General features: G+C 34.2%; 2 protein-coding genes across 7 annotated transcripts; one reads left to right on the forward strand and one right to left on the reverse strand.

Moving 5' to 3' along the window:
- Positions 1 to 213: 213 nt before the first annotated feature.
- Positions 214 to 8,950, forward strand: LOC116426680 (mitochondrial glutamate carrier 1). Its single transcript, XM_031975975.2, has 8 exons — positions 214 to 694; positions 3,350 to 3,417; positions 3,654 to 3,788; positions 3,980 to 4,129; positions 4,668 to 4,804; positions 5,840 to 6,025; positions 6,128 to 6,278; positions 6,643 to 8,950. Exons 2-8 carry the CDS (start codon positions 3,377 to 3,379, stop codon positions 6,779 to 6,781), a joined length of 939 nt encoding a protein of 312 aa, XP_031831835.1. The 5' UTR covers positions 214 to 694; positions 3,350 to 3,376; the 3' UTR covers positions 6,782 to 8,950.
- pyd (zonula occludens-like protein polychaetoid) lies at positions 8,846 to 25,862 on the reverse strand. Of its 6 annotated transcripts, none has more exons than XM_031975968.2 (18): positions 24,774 to 25,862; positions 23,739 to 23,925; positions 18,023 to 18,192; positions 16,955 to 17,154; positions 16,139 to 16,570; positions 15,726 to 15,786; positions 15,462 to 15,612; positions 15,211 to 15,362; positions 14,753 to 15,047; positions 14,501 to 14,672; positions 14,204 to 14,429; positions 13,783 to 13,957; positions 11,747 to 11,956; positions 11,320 to 11,661; positions 10,697 to 10,932; positions 9,762 to 9,957; positions 9,248 to 9,660; positions 8,846 to 9,153 (listed from the first exon to the last, which is right to left on the reverse strand). In XM_031975968.2, exons 2-18 carry the CDS (start codon positions 23,898 to 23,900, stop codon positions 9,150 to 9,152), a joined length of 3,597 nt encoding a protein of 1,198 aa, XP_031831828.1. In that variant the 5' UTR covers positions 23,901 to 23,925; positions 24,774 to 25,862; the 3' UTR covers positions 8,846 to 9,149. The 6 variants fall into 6 exon arrangements, with proteins under 6 accessions (XP_031831828.1, XP_076226058.1, XP_076226057.1 ...); XM_076369943.1 differs by lacking the exon at positions 24,774 to 25,862 and adding an exon at positions 18,859 to 20,315 and having other exon boundaries at positions 23,739 to 23,889; XM_076369942.1 differs by lacking the exons at positions 23,739 to 23,925; positions 24,774 to 25,862 and adding exons at positions 18,859 to 20,315; positions 21,402 to 21,816.
- Positions 25,863 to 25,910: the final 48 nt, after the last annotated feature.

A 25,910-nucleotide genomic window follows, 5' to 3' on the forward strand; every position in this document is an offset into this window, starting at 1 on the left:
ATACTTAAAATACTTATTAATTATTTCATAGTTTTTATAATTTTTAAAAATATAAAAAATTTATTATTAGCTATAGAAACTTGAACGATTCAAAAAAAAGAGTTCGACCATTTCGAAATTTGTGAAGTCTTCGTGGATATTTTTTATTTTGCAAAATCGTTGCAATTTTTAGATTATAATTATTCACTTTGAGATTACGTGAAAATTGAAAAGCAGTTGTATGTTTTCATTTTAAAAAGCGTTTCAGTTGGACAATAATTTAGATTATAATTGTCTTAGTCATGCTTTAATAAGCTTCCTGATAGATTTCTATTATGTTGCGTATACTACCGATAACGTATCACTCATTATTAATTAGGGCCATTTAAAATATAGAGAGAAAGAAAATGAGAGTTTAGTCTGTTGGAACGTCTTTCTCTCTCTTTCATTCTCTGTTCCTCTCTCACTAGTTGAGGCAATCGGGATTGGTGCGTAGTCGGTGACGTAAGCGAACGACGGTTCCACCCGTGGACCGTACCAAGTTCTCTTTTATCTTTTAAGATCCACGGTGAAAACTAAATCTCCCGAGTATCATGCTAGTCACACTGCCTGCGAGAGAGTGAGCTTCTTTCTCCATTCTTATCACCGCTTTCGATGATAAGAAGTGTTTCACCGGAACGAGACACCGTAAGTGACCACTCTCCACTTTCGATCGGTGAGTATGTCTTCTGCTGAATTTCCGGTGGGCTGTCATTCCGAAATAGCACTGTACTAAAAACAAATAAATCATTGTTTGCCAACAATTATATGTATGCAAATTTTCGCGCTTCGGCTGTCTACTTGAAAATTGAGTGGATCGACTGAAACGCTGTTTTAATTGTTAATTTGAGAAATTCAGCTATATACATGTTTTGTAGGTATTAGGAGAATTTTTTTTATGATTTACTGTCGATTGCAAGCGATCGCGTGTTGTCAAATGCATTATTAAGGTTTGTCATAATTTTGAACCTAACCTTTCAAGTGTATGGTTTTATGTGTTGTATGATCATTGTTGAAATTACATTATTATTCACAAAATCTTTGTATATTCAATAATTGATATGTATATCTTGATCAATTATTATTTTTTTTCATTTGACCATCTTTTTACGACTATTAAAGAACTGTTTTGCTATCTTACTATTTTGTTATTTCCAACTATGTTTAAATTCTTAATTACTGTATATTTAATTAGTATTTTTCATATATTTTCTGATATTTCATTAATACTCTTCGAATATGTTAAAATTTTATTTTGCATTTTATACGTTCTAACGGTATCAAACAAATTATTGTTACATAAAAAATTTAATTTTTTGCACAATTTCATTTAACAATAATCTTTTTAGCGTAATTAATATTTACAGTGTATTAAGTTCATCTTATTACACAAATCTCGTTAAATGCACTCTAATTTGTTATATAACATTTCTTTAATTTTTTTTATCATCTTATCAAATTTCAAAGCTATGAAATAAGTCAAATCCACGGAAACTTACGATCATTAATGAAATCTCAAATGAAACTTTTTTTTAAAATTCTTATCTGAGATTAGTAATACATGTTGTAACGAACGAAGCATTAACAGTTTGTTTCCGCGGTTAACGCGAAAGGGATAAAAAAAATTCCACAGAAGTTCACACGGATATGATGAAATGCAATATCAGAAACTTTACAAGGTTTAAAACTCCAACCATCGTCGTCTGGTGACCCGGTTCGCCAGCGCAAGTAAATAGGTCGCACGTGATCCATGGAAATGATTTCAGCAAAATAGTCGCACTATTAACGTCACATCCATCTTGTTTATATGTTAATCTTAAAAGAATTGATTTTGCCATTTAAAAAATACAGAATTGCGTATGTGGATTCACTTATCTTTATTTCTCAATGGGACATTTATGATCGTAAACCATACTTATCTTGCTAGTATAGTCATTTTTGATGACTTACGAAACAAACTGATTACCTAAAATATTTGTCAAGCATTTAAACCACAAAAAAGAATTAGTTCCCGATCGATGTCTGCCCGAGTACGAAACTAGCTTCTAATCCAGCCCGTCAAGATGAAAGCATCCTCTCAAGAAAGATCGATGAGCACTTGTACCGAAACCCTTCATACTCCGGTGTGTCCGAAAGCGATGAAGACATTTAAAATCATTTGACTGGGACCAATCTCGTATATTACAAAATCATCAATTAGTCATAGCTGAATAATTATGTGATACGTTGTAATTATAATATTACACTTATACATTCTGTATACAATTCGAACACGATTCGTTGTTATTTGGGTTAACTTATACCTATATCTAGAACTATGTGCAAAATTCTCATGAAGGTATTAAGTCTATCAGATTATTAATTTTTTTTCGACTATCACTGATAACGACAATAAATCCAGCCGATAACAATATGAATTCGTACGACGAAGAAAATTCGTGTATTTTTCAGTTTATAATATTCATTTCTAGATATGGGAAAATTGAAAGAGAAAGAATTGAAAATTTGATTGTTACATTGAATGTAGGCGGTTCACTAAGGGCTCGGGCTTTCGTGAGAAATCAATGATACGTCTGTAGGTCATATTCCTCTACAGAGGGAATCTTAATAGCGACCGCCGACGTTGCCAGAATGACAGGGTCCATTTAGGTTATTGTATGTACATAGGGTACATACATGTGTATACACAAAGTGTTTATATGCATAGATAAATGATACACAAGTGAGCCGTAATCTTGCATGCGTCTTAACTATAAAAGATATTTTTCGTACTCATTAGTGTTTCCATTTGGCGCGCGTACACACGTGATCTACATAGATGCTAAATACCGTAGCATACTTTCACGTGATTCGATTTCTTCCACCTGTTTTCATTTTCATTTTCATTTTCATTTTCATTTTCATTTTCATTTTCAAACAAATGTTTGCTCATGTAGTTTTAATCTTTATCGCGTAATACGATAAATTGAATCATCGATAGACATCATTATTATTGTTTCACATGTTATCCTTTTTATAATATACATTTCTTGAAAAATAAAAAGCTATGCGATAAAAATAATCTTGTATATTTATTTAGACCGTAACTATTGAGTAATGAACATTTAAAAATGGCAAATTTAGTCGTTAATTCTATGCCAACGAACAAGCTCCAATATGCAATTCGTAATGGAAAACTGTTAATTGTATATTTATAATTTGAGAAACTTTCAAAGATAAGAGTGTTCCAAGGTGTTGCGTTAAATACTGCATTTATCGACTAGTAATATAAATAGTACGTAGTTGTATACACGCGAACATAGGTGTAATGAAAACTGTATTTTTACGGCAGGGAGGAAAGTTTGAACTATAGTTTCAAATGGAAAAGAAGGACAGCGTAGAAGCTCCGAAACAATTTAAGTGAGTGAATATTTTATAATTGTTTCATCAAACAAAGGAAAACTTAAACAAAATTTATCACGATTTATTAAACGCTCCTGCACATGCAATAAATAAATATATTATTAATATATTGTCATACATATACATAAATTGTCTCTCATAATTATGTATTTATTAATAAAAAATTGTTTAATGGCTTACAATATTTATAACAATTATTATCGAATTCTCATCATGAATTATTTTAATTGCAGACTTCTACCGAAAGTCATAAATGGCGGAATCGCAGGAATCATCGGTGTCTCCGTGGTGTTTCCACTGGATTTGGTTAAAACACGATTACAGAATCAAGTTATCGGGCCTAATGGGGAACGAATGTACAAATCAATGTAAGTAATCTATTACTGTCCAATAGTGCAATATATTTATATAATAGTATTACATAACAACATACTAAATGTTACTCTACTTTATTTGTATTATAATCTTCTTTATTTATACTTGTTATTTATATCTTGTTTGAGAAGTTGATTGAGTCACTTTGAAATAATAAGAAATTGAATATATGGTATACTTTCAGGCTCGACTGTTTCAAGAAGACTTATAGAGCAGAAGGGTATTTTGGGATGTACAAAGGGTCTGGTGTAAATATTCTTTTAATTACGCCTGAGAAAGCAATTAAACTCACTGCCAACGATACTTTCCGTCACTATTTGTCCACGGGTCCTGGGTAAGAAACTTTGTTGTAAGCGATACAGACCATGTTCTTTTTATAATCAAACTCTATCATGAAAGAGATGCGGGTTGCTAAGCAATTAAACGATCGATGAATCGTGTACTTTATATTGTACAATCACGCTACCAATCTTAAGCGGTACGATAATAGAGAGAGAATAATCTTTGTGAAAACGTATTAATTTGTAATCGTCGTCATGATTAAAAATTATTATTTAAAACATTGATCGCTATGATGATCACCGATGATCGGACTTTCGAAATTGCTTGGAAACACAAGAAGAAACACGATGTCGAATATAAATATTTAATCGCATAAGTAACTAAATAATGGTGCAGTTTAAGAGCTGCGATACCAAATCATTAATAATTAATTCTTATATCATGTGCCTTTGTTATGAAAGAGTAAGTAATATTATACAAAACACTCAAAATTCTCGTGGTGGTCAGTTAATTTGATAGGTTATTAATTATTTCATGTTTACTATTGTCATAAGAATGTGTGTACAAGCACCTATTAATTTTCTGCACAGACAGAAACTGCCAATAGAACGTGAGATGCTTGCCGGTGGCCTAGCAGGAGCATGTCAGATTATTGTTACAACTCCAATGGAGCTCTTGAAGATTCAAATGCAAGATGCAGGGCGAGTAGCAGCGGCGGCAGAGAAAGGTGATAAGATGTCTTAATATCGTAGCGCTTCTAATATAAATGGACGGAAATAATGTTCAATGAACAGCTACATCAAATTTCGTACGTGTACGGGCAATAATTACCAAGTTTAAGTAATATGTTTGAGGAAACACTGCTTTCGAAAAATTGTTTGGCTGTGTATTATTTCGGATTAATTGCTTGAATACATTGCGTTCGATTCGTGTTGTTTACAGCTGCGTGATACAACCGCGATACATAATAAAATTAAGAAAAGGAAGATTTAGTTGAAGATGGACAACAGCGAATCGAATATAGATTGGTAAACAGTTTGAGAATATTGCATCTGTTTCGAATTTAGAATAGATATCTTAATCTTCCTTGTATGTTACATTGAGAAATTTTTACTTCTGGATATTTGACCTTCACTTTCAAAAAGATTTTCCATATATTTTTCATTACTGCAACTGTGTTTTGATTTTCCTTTTCCTACTTAGGAGAAATCATATAGTTTCCTTTTATTTGTAGACTGTTATGTTACACAAAAAAAAGTTAGCACTTCATCCATTTTAATTTTCTTTATCCTAAGACATGCATTTGTCGTTGATTTCCAAGAATTTGTTTTTCTTTTTTTGGTTAAATTAAAATTAAGTTTTCCCTTCCGTAGAAAATCTATATCTGGTATTTGTTTTGTTTTACACCTGTTTTATATCTAACTTTTTTGTATGTGTGTTCTTTTTTATTATATTAAGGACCCTTCTTGTGTGCTATCATGCTGATCGTTCATTTGTTATTAATAAAAAAAATATTTCACTAACTGGTATCATAAACCAGTGGTATTAATTTTTTGACATATTTTGGACTTTTTGAAAACAGTATATAAGACAGTTGACTAGTATTTATTCTACGAAAATTGCATATTTCTAAAATTATATTAAAGTTAAGTAATCTTATTAAATTCTATACAATTACGAAAAATTGAATTATAATTGTGAATTATTATAATAAATAATATACAGATGAACAGTGAAATTAAAGAAAAACATTTTATTGCAGCTGGGAAAACTGTACCAAAGGTGTCAGCTCTCTCCCTAACAAAAGATCTTCTGAGAAAGAGAGGTATTTTAGGACTCTACCAAGGAACTGGTGCAACAGCTCTCAGAGATGTTACGTTCTCCATTATCTACTTCCCACTATTTGCTAGACTTAATGATATTGGACCGAAAAGGGAGGATGGTTCTTGTAAGTGTATTTAAATTAAATTACCTATTGAGAAACTTATTTACTGTTTAACATGTAATAAACAGGTATCTGATAAATATATTTTTATATATTTTTTACCAGCCGTATTTTGGTGTTCATTCTTGGCTGGTTGTGCTGCTGGCTCTACAGCTGCTCTAACGGTCAATCCATTTGATGTAATCAAAACTAGGTTACAAGTGATTAAGAAAGCTCCAGGAGAACCAACATATAATGGTGTGTTCGACTGTATAAGGTAAATATAATATATGTATGCATCTATTCCCCGATTTACACAGGTACTTTGGTTAAATGGTTTTCAAAATAATGGATTAAAAAAAATGTTAAAAATAAACATTTTTGTCATTTTTTTTAGGAAAAATTCAATTTACATATTTTTAATCTTAGGAAGAAAATTAATTAATGATATATTTGCCATTGTTTTCTATAATCTTCCTCTATCTATTAACTAGGTCATTTATGATGGATGTAAAGAAAACTCTATCCATTGACCATAGCAAAAAAAAAAATAATAAAAACCATATTTGGATCGCCATATTATTACTATCAGCAGTGTTGAAAATGATAAAGGTTTTATGAAAATCCGTATAATCTTACAGTAAAACAATGCGCAATGAAGGACCGACGGCGTTCTTTAAAGGCGGAGCCTGCAGAATGATTGTGATAGCGCCTCTTTTCGGAATAGCACAAACTGTATACTACCTCGGCGTTGCAGAATGGCTTTTGGGCCTTAAGTGAACATCGCCCTCTATCCTTTCTGCTATCTTAAATACTCTGGGATTAAACTGACAATAACTGGCGTATTATAGATGTATTTTTGCTTCCAATGGTACTGTACGATGCGCTGTTGCCGATTTCGATGAAACTTTGTTGCAGAGTAGTGAATATCTGGATGTTAAACTACCATTGAGCGTAAGTAATTAGTCGCGAAATATTTAATAATAATTTTCGCATTTGTTTGTATTAGTGGGTACAGCTCCGTTACTTTCGATGGAATTGCATTTACGAATGAATCTTTGTTATTGTTCAGCACTTAATAAACAAGTGAATATTTACATGTCCGATTCTGCAAGGTTTAAAATGTTGATGTTCATTCTCTCAACAGTGTTTCATCAAAATATGGGAGTAATGCATTGCCCGGTTCCTTTGTTAGTACAGTTCACTAGTTCTCCAGTAAGTAAATTGTTCTTTTTGAATGATCATGGAACCTTGATTATCAGAATTGAAACGTTTATTTAGAAACGATCCGATTTTTTAATATAATATCAACAGACTGATTTATAAAATTTATAATTATGCAAATAATTTAAATCTTCAAATATTTAATTTCACGAACTTAGGCACCTTACTTGTATTTATATATAAATATTTTTGATCGTAATTTATGTAAAATAAAAATATTTCACTTTTTATTGTTGTCACCATTGCAACACTTCGGATAATCAAGGTTTTCCTTTACGTAGTAGGGTCAAATCAACGCTGTAACGTTGATTCTGACTCAGTATTATAATTCATTGAAGACGAAGACCAGGATTTACGATCATGTTCGCTTATTTTAGTTGTCGAACTACCATTGTAAGTCATGAACTTTGTTCTTTGCGCCCTATCGCCTTCTATATAAATATTAGTTCTTCAGTAACCAGTGTTCCCCCTTCCATTATTTAACTTGTTTCAGCGCATTACTTATTAAAAGATCTTTAATCATTTAAGAAAAGTGTAAGTTCCTTATCTAATTATTAACATTTCAGTACAGAAAGTTTAACTAGAATGAAGTGTATGCCTCTCTGAATTCGTCTAATAGTTGAAAAACAATGAAATGTGTGGAATAAACGACATATAAAATATTACATATCCCAATGTACATTACTGAGGATAAACTGAACATTTTTAGGACATTTTTTATATTTAACTTTTTGTGTATATATATATATATATATATATATTCTTTCTGCAGTATGTATTATATTAGAAATAATTTTGGAAACACTGGTATAATATATCGTGATAACAGGAGCTTACATTTTGTAAGACTAGCTTTTGTGAGTCTAGTTGATTTTTGATTGTCACGAATTATTGCTGTTGTAAACTGACAGTGTTCAGGTTAACTCTTAATTGGTGTATGATCAGAAGCAACCTCTAATAAAGTAAATTTATTTTTTGGTAGTTTCAAATTACACCATTAAAACTAACAATTATTCCCTTCATTCCAAAATAAGTGTCCACATTATGTATAAATATAATGTATAAATGGGAGATTTATTTTTAAATGGAGGGAGCACTTTATTGTAACTTTAATAGAGGACGTTTTATTAAAGTAAAACAATTTTTTCCAATTATTATTGATGCTTGCATTAAATTTTTCGTTGTCCAAAAGTTACCAAAAATATCGTAAAATATTTTACTTCCTCCTTTAACTTTTTACATGAGGTATTTCTGTAAAATCAATTTCTGAGAATAATCATAACAATTTCGAGTTAAACTGTTCTGTCTTTTTCCATCCGAAGATATCATAGGAAAATTATAGAAAAGTTTTCCTAAATGGGTATTCACTGTCAATTTTAGTCAAGTCTTCTAAAAAAACCTAATAGAGAAAGTAATGTTATCGATGTATATTGACGTTGTACAAAAGTAAACCTGCCTCATGAAGATTACGACTTATTCTTAAAAAAATATACCTATAAAACCTTAACATCTCTTTAGTGTTACTACTAAAAATACTAGTATCTTCGTTTTTTTTCCTTTTTGTTAAACTAAACTATTTGTTTTAAAGAGGGAAGACGGTAATTTATATTATTAATAAAATTTCATGTAAAAAATTTTATTCAACAACTGTTATTGCAAAACTTCGTTATATGTTTTTGTTTTCATTTAAATCATATGTACAAAATCAGAGTGAAAAAAACGAAACAGATTTAATTTTCTACTTATCTGATTCTTCCCGAATCAGCAGTTCTTTTCTGAAGTTCCTATTCGTTATCATCCTTAATCTTTATTACAATTTATTTATTCAGATCCTTATGGTTTTCAACGTTTATTTCCTGTTGATAAGATTAATTCTTCCTTTTATTTTCTTGTTTAACAATAAACTATGATATTGTTATGCATGTTAACTGTAATAATCAAAACACATTAATTTATATAGTTTTGTATGCATCTTTTATCCTTGTAAGAAATACCAATTTTAAGTAAATAAATGCCACTTACCTCGCGTTATAATGGTGCATAGGTTTACGATAAAGTTCGAAGGCACTTCCTCTTTGTTCTCTACTTCCGGCGAGATCTAAACCGCTAGGCTCTCTGTTATGTCCCGTGGTTGTTGGAAAATTTTGCGCAGATGCGTTATGACCATTATTTACAACATATCCGTTATGGTTTACATTGTTTCTGTTATGAGAGAGACCGAGACTCAACTGACTGGCGCTATTGCTGTGACTATGAGTTGACATTGGTGGATTACAATGCGGATGCGTGTGACTCAAACTATGATTGTGCGCAGGTGTAGACAAATGGCTCAAATTATGATGGGAATTCGCAAGATTTGAATCGTGACGATTTGGAGGTGGAATATTGTAATAGTACTGACCACTGTTACGCTGAACGTTGTTATTACCTTCTACCTGTAAGAAAAGAAAATGTTCCCTTTGAAATTTTCTGTTTCCAAATTTACGATGGGAAAGAATAAACATAAATATTTTACAGGTAATGAGAGACCACTTACGTGAGAAGTAGCAATGGAATAACTTTTTGAATGTTGATGAGGTGTATTATTTCCTTCGTTCCCATTACTTTCTGGTTGCGTTACGTTTGTTTGGGGTGGTCTGTAGTTTTTTGGCTTTGGAGGTGGTATCGGTTTGTATGATGATCCTCCGGGTTTGTTTTGGGGCAGAGTTATCGACTTGTAATCAGTTGTGCGGCTACAATATATAAAGCAGAATATTCTAGCTTACAGGAACACAATGGAAATTGGATTGATGATATTGGAAAGTACAGAACTTATAGAAAAATACACTAGAATATAAAATAATCAAATTATCTAATACAAATACATAATAGGGACATATAATTTGGATAGTTGTAAGTTACTAATGGCACTACTATTTGTGAAACAGATTCTTTTAAATGTTTTCAAAGTAATAATATACAAGAAAATTTCAATTAGCATACATGCACGTATATCTACATATATGACATACATATATTATATTTTACAGTTTTTACAATCAATGAAATGTTCGAAATTAATACGCAAATAGGAAAAAAAATGTAAAGAATTGAATGTTTTATATGCAAAAGACTACATACAATTTAAATATCGCTTTCAAACGAAATAAAAAAAAAATTGTTGAAATAATATATTCAGACTAATGTGTCTTGACTAGAAATGTATATTCTATAAGCTCTTCTTAATTGTCGAGGTTTCCGCGCCATCACACTGGGAAGAGAAAAAGAAAGACAGAAAAAGAGAAATTGAGAAAGTAAATATAACATATCTTCGAGGTATACAGTTTTAGATCTGCTATTAACTAGAATATTGGAAAATGTTTTCATCAGAAATGTGACAAATTCTTTATCTTATAAAACAGCAGATTTTTCGGAAGTATGCATCAAGAAGTATCGATAAAGAAAGTTTGGGTTTTGTTACCAAAAATATACCTGTACTTAGCATAATCAGTCCTTGTTTGTGATTCATGATTAGGAATTGGTTGTGCTGTTGATCTAGTAAATCTATAAGGATCGTGTGATCTAGCTGGCCCACCACTTGTTTTCAAGTCATCTGGTACGTTAGGACCTAATCGGCCGGTGGATGTATTCAAACCTGGTGTTCCGTAACTTGCGTTCCCATTTGTGTTATTATAAGAGTCATAAGAAGAGACACTGTCATAGCTTCCCTGTGCACAAATATTATACGCAAACATTGTAAAAATCAAACAAGTAATCTCTTATACATGTGTGACACTGCATTTGATCCTTTGAATGCTGTGTACGCATATATGCGTCCAGCGAAAATCATCGCTCTGGATTATGGACACATATATGCGTTTTTTGATTTTTTTTTTATCTCACGCGTGCCATGATGTATCAATATAATATCAAGTAGTTGAAATTTAGCCGATGTACAATGTATTAATATACACGTTTCTTATCATTATTCACTTTGGCGAAACTGAGGAATTACAATTATAACTTAACTACGCCTTGTACGAATATTCCATCCACGTGGAACGTTTTGGTTGGGAGGATTCAACACTCAAAGGATTAAATTTCAAGTAACTCACTGCTTTTGGTTGAGCTCTTTCCAACGATGATGTAGCATTAGCCTTATGAGGCGTGGCATTTATATAATTTGCTACGTCCAATACCGAATCCGTCTTATTGAGTAACCGTTCTTGCGCCGATCTACCGATTGTGTTTCTTCCCGACTGACTGCTAGGTTTTGCATTACGATCCACCCGTGGTGGCAAATCAGGAGGGCTATGATGAGATGATCTTGGTTCAAATGAACCTCCAAAATATTCAGGTGAACCAGATTGATTGCTGACTTGTCCAGACAAAGAGAATCCATATTTTCCATCTCCCATTCCTCCCTGTGATCTTCTTTTTGGTTGCTCGAATGATTGCTAAAATTAGAAATTTCATTCAGAAAAAGATAGAATATTTAATTCATTACCAGATACCGTAAATGTATGAAAGCGATGCGTTTACCTGATAAGTGGTCGAATACGGCGGTGGAGCAGCAATGTCATCTTGTGTGGCGATACTGGGATCAGAGCTACTCTTCAATCTAGACGGTGCACCCAGTGCACCTGGCAAAGCTGGTGCTGGACTAAGTTCCAAGTCACTCTCCGGAGAGGAAGCATAGGAGAGGCGAGAAGTCATCGGGAATAGGAAGTCATCCGAGAGTGCTTCTTCCGGCTATCATCGTAGGACACAGAGGACAACACGTTACAGTGGCTTATGCTTTTTATCCCCTCCAGACCTTTTATTTTACTTATATTATTTTGAAAACACTTTCTCATCAAATATTTGACGACAATAATTCTCAGAACATTTCTGAAAAATTATATCAAGGTGAAGTATTAGATTTGATTAAACTATTTCGTTAAAAGAGCAACGTCTGAAAGGGTTAAAATTGAAAACAAATATACGCCATAAAATAAAGCAAAGTCATATATTGGATTAAGTAGTTCGGAAAATGATTAGAATAAATAGAATTGTATTAAAAGAATATTTAGCAAGAAATATGTTTTTGTATTTTGCAATTTTTTTCTTTTATTTTGAGTATAAAACAGTAAAATATTTGACAATTGCTGTCAACTTTGGTGATCCCATGCACTTATATAAAACTCAAAACAAAATATGACACTTAAGATTCGGTTAGTCTTTCAAGAAGATGCAGGATGAATGATTGAGAAAATTCCTAGAAAATGAATATGATTAAAATGCTCCATCGAATTCATGCGTATTATTTATTAGGTTTTAAACTGAATTTTCGTGTCTATTTTACAACACTTCTCTTTTCATTTAAAATGTACGGAGTATTTTCTGTTTACCAGGAAGATTTAGTTTACAACCTAATATCGTAATAATACATTTGTATGTATTTCAGAACTTTTTAAGTTTTCCTTAATATAAATATAACTATTTTCATATGACTATCTGTATATTTGTAAGAAATAAATATGTATATTAAATTCTGTAAATGACTGAGATGAAAGATCGTTAAAATTCTGTTATACATATGCATATTTGAATGAAATTCGAATTGTTCAAACCTCGTGATTCTCCCATTCAACATTTTCCCAATAACACGCCTTAAATATTTATTTCAAACTTATCACTTTCCAAAGATACATAGTAACAAAAATGTATCTTCCCGATTCGGACTGCTTTTCCAATATTCACATTATATTAAACACTTTACACAATAAAGCTATTCTAACTTATGATTTAAAATGATACATAATGAAGTTATTTAATGCAGCCATGCAAATTGAACTTAAAATAAAATGCAAGGTGCCTCGAATATCTTAATAATAATATCAATAGTAATATAATAATGTTAACAGTAAACGTGACAAATTTTCAAAAGATAATATTTCTAAATGGGACCTGCCATTATTTGTTTTACCTAAAATAAAATTATGAAAATAATAATAATAATAATATGCAAAATCTACCTGAGGCATTGAAGCACAAGCAAAACATTCGTTTCACTAACAAGTAACAGAAAAATTCATTGACTAAAAAAGTTGATAATCAAGACACCCCAAATAGGAAAAAGCGGGATTCAAATGTAGCCGAAAAATTGCTCACGGACAACATCAGAAGTTAGAGACGGATAAGAAGGTAATGAAAATAATTTGTCCGTGTGATAAGTGTCATTTTCGTTCACGTCATGAAATGTCGTCTCCTTCGAAAATGGGGGTATGGGAGGGGGAGGAAAATCACGAGGGTCGCCGGACGTATGACATAGCTCCCACGTCATTTGTCGACCGTACGATGGCTACAATAAATTATTACAAAACAATTTCATCAACGTAACATCCTATTATTTTTCGACCGAATAGGATTTTCATCATTCAAACGACATTTCAGTTCACACACCCTCCGTATTTATACATGAACGAAGATTTCATTCAATGTTTCACTCAATGTTATAAACACCCAACGAGTCAAAAACTTAATTTTTGATGCATGTAGGATTAAGAATATTTGAAAGGTTTCGAAAGCATTATTACCTTGGTTTGACTCATCCACAATAGTCCTTGCTGTTGTCTGTCGATCAATTCCCTTAATTTTCGGTACCAAGCTTCTGGTGTGGTTAACGTGATCACCGCGCTGAAGGTGTGGCCCCAAATTTTATCTAACTTCTGACACTGTTCCAAAAGCTTCTTACTACTTTTGTGTGCCGATCTGTGAAACACATACAACGTATTACAGAAATCTGAACCAAAGGGGTACCGTCACTTAATAGAATCGCGTCGTTAACAGTTAACAATTACATGGATGTCACCTGACACGTATCAATGCTAACAGATGACCTTAGTATCGATTGTAAAATTAAACATTGAAATACATGATGTTACAGCGAATTTTTGTTGCTTTCAATTGCGAGTTTATCTATTCGACACAATGTGTCTACTTAAGAAAAAAACATACTTGGGAATTCCGGCTCGCATTTCCTTAATAATCTGTTTTGTTTCTGCTTTGAGAAAAATAACTATGGGATAAAATTGCGCGTAGTTCAGTCGGTCCACTGCATTTGGAGTAATATCCAGCAAAGCGTGCTTTCCGCGATCCATAACTTCTCTAATGGCACTCAGTCGGATGATACCTGACGACTTAGTATTTTTTCCAACGTTATCCTCCAATTGATTTTCCATTTCTGTAAGAAATTCAACGTTCTTTGGAAACTTCCAAATTAACTAAACAATTCAGAAGGTAATTTTCACTTACGTGGCGACGTAAATTTGTCAGGAAAATCTTTTAATAGTTTCTCTCTAGCTAAGTCTGCGACTGGCCCGAAAAGGACGACAGGTCTAACGAAACCCGGATGCCTCAGAATAACTCTTTCGTACGCGGGAAATTTACTAACACTATCTGAGAATACTACATCGTCCCAGTGATCCTAAACGAACATAAATAATAATTACAATACAATTAGTCGTATTGTTTGTACGCATTCCAACAAATGTACAAGAAATTTACCCTTCCCAGAGATTTCGAACGTCTATGGCTGCTTCTCCTCCTCCTAAAGAAGCTACCTCTGCTTTCACTAGCACTCATTTCCTTCTTCGTCGCATTGAACTGCGCGGTTGCCAGTTCTTCAGCCCGAGCTTTATTCGGGATAATTCCTTTTTGTACTTCCTGATTATTCCTGCCAATACGGAAGACTTGCCAAGAGCCAACGACCCCATTGTGTAGCGTATCCACTACGTGAAATACATCTCCACTGCGGAAACTCATTTCACTCTTTTGAGGCTGTTCATAATGGAAGTGAGTTCTGTAATGTTTTAACAAAGAATACCGTCATTAAAAGAACATGTTTCAGAATTTCTTAAAGTACCATACGTAATGAGTAAATAACTCTTCCTGCTCGTAATTAAACGCTCCAAATCTGAACGGCAAAATGATTATACTATTATAGAAATAAAACTAATGTTTACTTTATATGAAAGGAATCTCCTTTTCCTGAAGCTACTACTTGGTCATATTCTTGTCGTCGATGCTGAACAATTAAGTCGATTTGTTCTTGCAGACTAAGCAAGAAAAGAACAGCTTCTTCTCTGGTTACTCCTTTCATGTCCATATCATTTATCTGAAATTTATTTATAAAAAATATACATGATCAACGATCAAACTTATTACAAATATTTTATTCAATATTATTTTTATTGTGTCTCGTAAATAAGTTTACCTTTAGAATTTTATCTCCAGGTTGCAAACCCTGAAGAGACGCTGGACTCCCTGCTTGAACAGCAGTGACGAAAACACCGGTTTCGTTTCCGCCACTTAAACGGACACCCACCGATCCTTCTTTTTGAAAAGTAATGAATCGGGGATCGGGCCTACCAAAATGTTACACGCTTTTTCAGTCTCATTACTAAACACGGTCGGCTTTAATCCACAGCAAATATCTTTTCATACAAACATAAATACTATAATAAACTGTATTACTCACATTGGAAGCTTATTTCGTGACAAATCTTCTTCGTAGAGTTGCCTTCTTGTACCGTAATAATCTACAATAAATAAGTATAAACTGTGTACTCAACGCTTCCAGTTTGATTATATCGAAAGTCATAGTTGTAACAAACTCTTTCACAATACCAATTATTTGCAATATTAAAATTCGCATCGTAACACTAGAACTACCGCATTTATTAAGAAGGGCAGGTTTCAATTCCCTTATTTCAGAATTATCGATGTCTTGAAAGTGTTAAGTGTCCTAAATGATTTTGAAAGTAAATAGTTTCACTTGAATATTATAACGAATACAGGAAAAAGACCAAAAAAATCTACTGCTATTATTGTTATAATAAACGCTAAGTGGTTCTAGTGTTAATATGCAAAAGGAATTATATGGTACGATACCTTCTGGTCTAGGAGGCGGTGGTCTAGGAGGATCAACGGTTGGCGTTGCAGGAAGATCCAGTTGGCTAAGAGAAACATCCATTAAAGGTCCTCTAGTCCGACCTCTAGGCACAAGGTTGCTTTTATCTTCTATTGGCTGCCTTGTTGGAGGTGGAACATACAAGTTCTGACTACTGTAACTTGTTGTTCCCGATAGATACTCCCCAGTATCACTCTTTGCTTGCTGTTGAGCATGACAGCAAGAATTATCACGCGTTACTACGATTGATAATCTGTCTTTGCATTGATCCATCAATTTTTTGGCTTCTTTAAGGCTCATATTGTCCGTAGCTACGCTACCGATTCGAGTTAGAACATCCCCTAGCTTCACCCCCGTGTTCTCTCGTGTCACTTCCTTCACGTAGAGCCGACAACCGAGAACAATTCCAAAATCTGAAACAGGCAGAATACAGTTTCAACGATTACCATTACAAGTAAAACAATACTGATTAAAATTAACTGATTTCTATCATATTCTTAACGTCAGCCTTGACAAAAAGTACACAACCAAAATTATATTATTAAAATTATTGCTTACGTTTATATCAAAGGCAAAGATAAACCGTTTTTTAATTACATTAAAGTAAACATTGCATATATGTAAAATCTATTGTGAATCAATTAATTATTTACGCAAAGTCGACGTTTCTATTGCTAATGATTCCTGCTGCTAATTACAGAATTTCCTACAGCTACTGCGCAAACAATTGTACCAATCGTCCAGTTTATCCGGTCAAATACTTTTTGCCTATGGTAATAGAAAGTCCTATATTTTACCATCTTTTTTGTTATTTCTCGTAAGTGTCAGTCTGTGACTCTGAAGAGTCGAGTTTCCTGGGCCCGGAGGAACCGACGCAGCTCGACGCTTAACAACCAACAGAACCGTTGACCCGGAATCCCTGAGGACGCGGATTGCGGCTCCATAATCGGCGCCCTCCAATGATATTCCATTCGCGGATATTATCCGATCGTTCACCCTAAAAAAAAACAGAATACGCCTAGAAAATTGTCACCCAAGAAAGGCAACCGATTTAACAAAATGCTATTCGAACCGCAAACGTTTAACGCACACCGCGCTCATTCTTGCGTAACCGCATTCTCTGAAAGTTCGCATGTCTCAATTTATTTCAAGCAATTATTTTCCATAAAGAAAAAGAACGGCAAACTTCCAGGAATGACATTCATTACTATTAACGTTACTATAGCATTACATTACTATCATATTAATTAACGTTAATTATCATGCTCCCAAAGTTTCCAATATTTGCAGTGTTACTAACACGAATGATATCACTGTTAAAAATATCCATAATACTAATGTGCGTATAAACATATCATTGCATCGCGTAGTATCAGATTTAAAAGTCCAAATCTAAAAGATCAACTTACACACGTAAAATTTAAACAATGTGAATTCCGAGTTTTGTTTATTAAACATTCCTTTAACATGTACATTTCTTATCAAGGAATCTTGAAAATATTTTTTCCAAAAATATTTTCAAACGTCGTGTTTCTATAATTAAATGTCTGTTTACAGTTTCCAAAGTTATTTCAATTTGAAGCGCGACTGTTACAAATTATTTAAGTTTATACATGGCAAGTCATTTAATCGTGCCATCTAAATTTACTCGTTGGATGAGGGAACATTCAAGGCAAAAGTTGTTTGGTATCAAAAACTGAAACTAGGGTTGACGGAACTACGGTTGCTATGATTGATACCAAAAATATTTCAACTTTCACTCGCAACATTTTTCTTATCATGATAAATGGTTTACAGGTAGATTCAGGTGGTACGGTTGAATGACTCATCCTATATATCATTGATATATTGAGAAATTTTCTTACTGTAATTTCCCTTCAGCCGGGCCAGCCTTCAAGACATCGGAAATCGCTATTGCCGGATCGCCATTGGTAAAATGGGGATTGTCCCGGCCACCGGAAACTGCGATCCCAAACCCGTAACCGGGGACTCTGGTAACTGTGACGTGATGAACCTCCCACCCCCTATCTCCGTTCTGAAAATGATTTACACAAATAAAAATGTTGCGAACTCGTGGATAAAGTGGGCTCATCGCAAGACCAACGTTTCATTTGCATTGTCTTGCAACAGCGAGCGATCATTTCTTTCGCACTCCAGATATATGAAGAATCTACTTCTCGGCGGATAGAGAGAAAGAATTCGAGAAAACAAGCTGAACAAGTAATTGGATGAAAATTCTAGGGATTCTCGTTAAGAGGATTCTTCTGCTCAACACGTATTTTAACTCGAACCTAATCCGGAACGATATTTCAAATTATAATTTTTAAGACCACGCCGAAGTTAATCCATCCAATTTCCTTCACTTCACCGTTAACGCTTTAAACAAGTTAAAACGCTAGAAAACAATTTGTTAAATATAATTCATTTCAAACATCGAAGACAGGAATATTTTTATCACAAGAAATTCGGAATTACTGAAAACTTTTGCTTTTTCGGAATTTCTACTATCAGTTTGTGTAGAGGATTGTTATTATTATCGATAAATTCGTATAACAATCGTAGTAGTGAGTATAAAAAAGCTTTTGAAAAAGTTACAATAAATAAAGTTTTCTATTGATTTGAATTTGTTTATATTTCCAAAATGCAATATCGCCTTAAGTGTACAGTATCATTTGTTTATACACATTTTACTAGCCCGCACCTGTGCATCGGTTCCACCGGAAGTATTGTGAAGAATACCGCTGTGTGTCGTTGAAGGTGAATTCGGGGGGTTTCCCGAATTTCCGACGCCCACATTGTTGTCGCTTCTCTCCATTCTCGGTAACTGGGAAAGTTCGTCTTGAAAACCCGACGTTTTCCCTTTTCAACGTTTCTGGAGAAGCATCCTCGCTAAACGTACATTTCTTTTTCTCGTGTTCACAATCGCATCTTCATTCATTTAATTATCGTATTTACACGCTCGTGAAACTCGTTGAATACTCTATTTTCGTTAACAAATGTTTATACCACGATTATTCATACATCCTTAATATTGCACTTGTATAGGTATATGTATATATAAAAAACGAGATCATTAAAAAAAAAACAAATCTTGTATTCTTTACACAAACTCGATCCTCAACAAGTTTTCCTCGATTTACGTGTTCAATATTTTTCTTCTCTTCTCTTTTTCGTAGAAAATTCTTTCCTGCAAAATTTCCATCTCAACAGAAATTCTCATTTTCGTTCGACATTTCTCGCTGTAACAAATTCAATTCTTATTTTGTATATTTTTATTTCAATATTAAATAACGTATTTCCTTTTTTTTCCTTTTTAGTATTTTCTCAATGTAAAATCGACTTCCACGGAAATATTCGTACGACACGAAATATTTATCACAATTCTATGGCTTCTGGACAGAAAAAAGCCGTTGAGCGTTCCCTAGGTAGAGTTTTCCGGCGCATAGGCGTCGCTGGCAGTGGCGTAGGAGCAACCAATCCCACGTGCATCCCAGATTCCCGGGCGACGCTCTTTTTCCTTTCCGCCGTTTCTATCCTACTACACATCTATCGCGTGCTGATCCATCGAATCGCTCGACCTCATTCCCCGGCGAGAGAGTTTTCCTAATCGCGTTTTCCACGATGAGCCGTACGCACACCACGCGCAGGAGAATTTAAAGCGACCAACAGTTATGGAATTCCATTTTCCTCTCGAGTGGTCAGACCTTCACTTTCCTCCTCGTTCTAATTCCATGTTTTACGCTCGCCGTTTTTCACTATGCTGATCTTGAATATTTTTGTCCGATTATCCCAACTGTCGACCGCCTCTTCCTCTTTTTTTCCACCTTTTCCTTTCACGCGTTTCAAATTCCTCCTATTTCCCTTGGAAATTATCTTGGGCTCGCGTGCACGCTCCCTCCTACCTGTTCGCCCCGAATTCCATTTGCGATATTAATACGCTATTGTTTCTATTATTTCTCTCGATAACGATTCCCAATGTATCGAAGTCCGTGCGATCTTAACGGGGAGTGAAAAACTCGTCGAATTCCGTTCAGGACGCGTCTCGTTAGATCCCAGCAACTCTTGAAATGGGATTTTTTTGTTTGTTTAACATTCTCGCGTGTTTGTCGACTGCACCGTCATTCGCCAGTCTCCATTATATTCTTCTAGCACGCGGGACTGTAAATCCATAAAATTATGCGTCAAGGGTGCTCGTATTCCAAGAACAGATTTGTTTATTAAATATTTAGACGAGTTCGCGTGACAACGGGACAAATTCATTTGTTTCATTAGATTTTATTTCAAGTATTTCAAGTGTTTCAACGAATATTTTCAAATGTACTTCCAGTTGTGTCGAATTGCTGAATGAGAACCTTTTCGTTTCTCTAAACGCGTAAGGGTAACAATACTCTGCGTCGCATTTAGAGGACAAAAGATTTCTGTTTACAATTTCGAAAGTTATTTCGACTTTGGTTTCAATTCTAACGACACTCGAGACGTTCTCGCGGGAACCACTTGTTGCATAGAAACGAAAACGAAGCTTTTTTTCTCGGCCTCGGCGTTTTGTGATTCTGTCACACGAACTTCCATTTTCCAAACTCGATCTGGATCTACAAGGGGACAGGTCCGGATGACTGTAAACATACCGGTGTGCTGAGCAAGTGGGGAAACTACTGACGAAAAGGGATCTCTCTGAACGCGCCTCGAAAAATCGCCGCACTACGTTGTCAGCAGGAAACGAATTCCAATGATCCGAGTCACCCTCGGCCGACGTCAAGAACAACTGTGAGAAAATGCATTCAGAGGCTAACTAAGGGAGCACTACGATTTCCGGATCAGTTCAACGGGCGGACTCGGCTCGTTCGCCGCAGGTTCAAAACAAGTAGAAATATTTAACTGGAAGGTTTATTTATATCGACGCTGAACATCCAACGAATTCCGTTCTCCATAGAAAATCAAATGAAACTGACAAATTATCATCATGATTTTCACCGAAATGAAAATAACAATGATCCACTGAAATTCCAATGAAATAAATGAACTTGTACTAGGAAAGATTCAGATTTACAGTTCATCTGCTACTTCGCGATAGGATGGGTTCCACGGATGCGTGTATCCGCATAAAGTGTAGTTACTGAGCATCTCATCTTCAAAACGAATCGTAAAGAAAAGAAAGCATTAAAATCTTCCTTCGAACGGAAGAGAAATCACGGTACCGCTTGACACTGGAAAACTATTTGTTAAAAGAGGAGAAAGATGTCTCACGGTTGCAAGTGTAAAGTAAAATCTTGTCTGTCCAAATGGCGGAGCCCTTGAAATCCCAGCGTGTTTAGAACGGAAAATCCATGGTCCACGTATCGGAATTCCAAACGGCACCCAGCACAACGTTTCGCGCACATGCACTTGACGAAACGCACACTGAAAATCCTTCACCAGTTTCTTCCGTCTCTGGCCGTGCCAGCACGCGCTCAAGACACGCGAGTCAAAACGCACGGTGAAAAAATTGACAAACGTGCAAGGCTACGCGCACCGAGAAATCAAAAAATTCTCTCTTGTCCCCGAGGATCGGTTCGTAGCTCCTAGCGTGGCTTGGCTACGGCCAAGCGGCAGGTCGACGCAAATCGGATGAGAAACGGGCTTGGCGGCTGCTGGGAAGAGTACGGAGCTTGCTTGAGTGAACGTGTCGTGAGGAGTGGGGGGGGGGGGGGGGGGGACCAGGGACCTGCGCAAGGGGACCGGGGAATGGTGGGGAGAGTATACAGCATGCGCGTGCCTGCGCACCGGTTTTCGGCTTCAATAGTGATGGGCCCGATCTCGAGCCGTAAAGTTCGTTCGATTGTGGTGCGTCAGCTCCGAGCATTATTCAAAATAATGCTGCACAATAAAAATATCGCTGTATCGTATATGTATATTTTTTTTCAGTGTTTAATACCTCGTAAAAATAACTGATGCGAAAAACATTAAAGTATTTTTAATTAGATAATATTCCTTCAGTTTCATGATATTGCGGATGCTTAGTCACACACGTTTATAAAATAATTATCAAAAATGAATATGTATTGGACTTTAAGTTTCCTTTCGTTGTTAAATAATTTCTGCAGATGACACTAATCATTGAATCCTTGAGATCATAATGTAACGAAGTTGTTTTTTAATCTGATAGTTATATAATTATATGTATATAGTTTAGTCTAAAGTATATATTTTTATGGATTACATCTTTATTGGGAGTAACATAGTATCGTTTTGATTAAGACACCTGTTGTGTGAAAGTTACAACTGTACCTGACACACGTGCGCGTATGTGAGCAGACTCGAGTTACAGGTAGACTCATAATGTATGAAACTTGATGTTGACAGGGATCTATAGTACCGACATGTTATAAAAGCACTATGAATTTGCTAGTTAAATTTTCACCGTTTTGCTATATCTTGTTAAAGTAAATTTAAACACGAGTAACTAAAGAAAGGAACGAACTCTATTTGTAGCCATCAAAATAAACTATTAAGTACTGACACGTATAATCATTTACAAACATCATTAAAATATAACAAACACGTGCGTTTGTTCTCACTGGATCATATTACGTATACATAATTGCGAATGACGTATACGAAAAGTCCATTCACGCTAATAATTCCAAAATTCATAATTGTCGGTAATGTCGAATACAACAAAAAGATACATTTCATTTTCGGTTTATTTTACTGCTCGTTTATAACACTGCAATGAATTCAAATAATATGAACAGTTCTGTATAAGATATTCAGAGTGGCCAGATTGAAATTCGTATAAAATAAATAGTAACGACATAAGTTCCTTATAAATAATGGTTAATTGTTTAATTAAAAGATATTGCTAAATTAAGGATATCTATGAAACTGTTATTTGCGTCAAGTGTTCTGAGTTCACTGAACTGTAACTTTTTCAGCTGAAATTTATTTTTCATTTACATCAAGTGAAAATAATAATATATTTTATGTTATGCACTCTCACCGGTATATAAATTGTTAATCTTATTATTATGATTATTTGAAAACTACAATTAACCGTAACCTATACTGCATTTGTTCTACGTTACGTCAAATATGCGAATCTAGGGGAAATTTAGAATAAAAGACACAAAAGAGTGGTATCTGAGCCACGCCGACACATTCCAGCTGCTCGAGAGGTGTGTCATATTCCAGTCAAAGTGGCGCTTTTCTTTGTATGCGTTCTCAGTGATGGCTTTGAGTTACGAATCGATTTACGTGTGGCAAACTGACTAAAGAGCTTTCAAGAATATGAAAATTTATTTCTAATTAAGTGCACTTAAGAAACTGCGTTGTAAAAAGAGTTATAAATATAAGGCGATGAGATAACGGTAATTTTTTAGTAGGAAAATAAGGAAAAAGTCGAACAATTTTCAACGTACTGCTTATAAATTAAACTAGACAATATAATGCGCAAAAAGCCATTGTTATGTTTCTCCTCTTCAAAGGAAGTCTTTTCTACGAAGTAACGCACAATATATTTTTGTACTTAAAATTAAACAAAATTTTAATATAAACTAGATTTTATAAAATCAAACGAAGCGATACTTCAATAGATAATTTACTTACCTTGTGTCTTCGTTTGTGTCTTCTTGGTTGATTCCCGGCTAGTAGAAAGTTGTCATGTGGTACATTGGGCACGTTACTTCGTTTTTTCAGTGATGTCCTTTTCGAGTCACGTCTTTTCTTTTTTCGTTTGCCGTTACGAAATAGTTTACCGAATATTTTCATTTTGCGTTTCCGATCGTTTCTTTACCTACAGGATGACAAACAACACTGTCGGTAACGTTACCAGAAACTGTTGGTAACATTGCACAGCAAGGTTAGTCGGTAATTGCAGTAATTCATCAATTACCAATCAAATATCTAATAAACGTTATCCAAATAATTATAACGATACACTAAAAAAACTGAAAACACTAAATAAATAGATACTTCGATATTCAAAACGTAAATCAGCAATATCAAAAACAAAATGTACCTTCAAGCAAAAGTGAATTTTATATTAGGAAAATTACTTGCAAAAAGAATTCTATAGTGCACAAAATATTCGGTACAAAACTTCTTACATACAACTCGGTGCATGACAGTAAGAATTTTCTGGTAATGATTTAAAAGCATCTCAAGATTAAATTAAATTAATAATTTATTTATTATTTTAATATATTGTTAAAATAATGTTTAAATAATGTATTAGTAAAATAATAATATATTATTATTGTAAATATTATTATTTATTATTTAATATATTATTTATTAATAATTTAATTACGCATTAAAATGAACCCTTTGCACTCGGGAGTATTTCGTTAGAGATTAAAATTTTCTAACTAGACACAGACGATATTTTCTGAAATTAACTCAAAGTGAAATCGCAGGTGAATTGAGAAACAAAGCTTTTTCATCTCAATATTTCACACACCAATGCATTGTATACAGTTCAATATTAAATATCAAATTTTATAGTTTTCTACGTGAAATCAAGCGATGACTGAGAGTCACCTCTCGAGTGCAAATGGTTAACTAGATGACTTTTGGATACTCCGTAAACGAAACTGTGCGACTTGCGTAAGTTGCGAAATGCACCGGATAATTATACATTACCAGTTTTGGAAGAGAAGCCTGTCTCCGAGGATTCAATTTGAAGTAATATTTCCGTATCTTGTCAAATTCACCGTTCACTGTTGAAACACATGTCCAAGAAACGAACGACGGAAAATGATGTTCCACTGGCGAGCACAGATTAAATAGAACTTACGTCGAACGATTTAACCAAACGAAAGGTACTACGAGGTAGATCGAACTTCGATTCATGGAAGAAGACTGGAAAATACGCAGAGGTACCATTTGAAATGTGGGCGGCTTCGTGGCCAGCTTATCACGGCGGGTGTTGCTGATACGGGATGAGCCACTGGAATCTCGATGTCATTCTTTGTCCACTCCGGAAGAACGATCAATCTATCGACCGAATGAAGCCCCAGAATCGCATATTGGCTTCATATTCTTGGTGCTTTCACGTGTTTTTCGTTACTTTCAATACCCTTGTTAAAAGGGGTTGCAGCGTACAATGATTTATTCGCATGACCATTTACTGATCGAAAACACATCGTCGATTAACTTTTCATTTAACAGATTTTTCCATGCACTACTTTGAACCTGATACAACTAGCTGTTCGTTATGGTTTATAGGTAGGTACTGTTTCTTGAAAGAAAATGTTTCAATTGTATTGAATAATCTGTCTATTCTGAACAAGAATATTTTCTATTACACAAGATGCTCGTGTTGCCATTTATACACCGGTTTCAGTATGTTTGTATTAGGCTTTCCTTTGATTAACGACCCCGTTAATTACAAGTAATCTATCATGAACAGTGCATGTTTTTCTACTGATAAGACAAATTCTAAATTCAAATGCCTATTATTCGTCCACCTCTTTTATGGTCTACGATTACTCGAATCACCATTTTTTGTATCTTAATCGTTAAATCAGATATTGATAGTTTGTAGCATCAAAATAAATATATATAAATATAAGATCGTTTGAATTTTGAAAAGTAGACATACAATAAGTAACTTATATTCGTATCGCTACTTCCGAGATGAACCTTCCGAATTCTACAACGTTACGGGGAAATCCCATATTATAAAAAACGAAGTTAATACTATTTTAAACTACAGTAACACCTGATTCGTTCGATTAATACATTAATGGAATACATGAATTCTGGGTTTTAATAAAA

The sequence above is a fragment of the Nomia melanderi genome, chromosome 8, assembly GCF_051020985.1.
Source record: "Nomia melanderi isolate GNS246 chromosome 8, iyNomMela1, whole genome shotgun sequence".
NCBI lineage: Eukaryota > Metazoa > Arthropoda > Insecta > Hymenoptera > Halictidae > Nomia > Nomia melanderi.

Coding starts and splice junctions, on each gene's coding strand:
- pyd (XM_031975968.2), bottom strand. CDS start 23,900: ATGAAAATATTCGGTAAACTATTTCGTAACGGCAAACGAAAAAAGAAA. Junction 18,193..23,738: donor GACACAAACGAAGACACAAG/GTAAGTAAATTA, acceptor AATCATTTTCAG/AACGGAGATAGGGGGTGGGA. Junction 11,957..13,782: donor TGTGGATGAGTCAAACCAAG/GTAATAATGCTT, acceptor CTACGATGATAG/CCGGAAGAAGCACTCTCGGA.
- LOC116426680 (XM_031975975.2), top strand. CDS start 3,377: ATGGAAAAGAAGGACAGCGTAGAAGCTCCGAAACAATTTAA. Junction 3,789..3,979: donor GAACGAATGTACAAATCAAT/GTAAGTAATCTA, acceptor GTATACTTTCAG/GCTCGACTGTTTCAAGAAGA. Junction 4,130..4,667: donor TATTTGTCCACGGGTCCTGG/GTAAGAAACTTT, acceptor TTTTCTGCACAG/ACAGAAACTGCCAATAGAAC.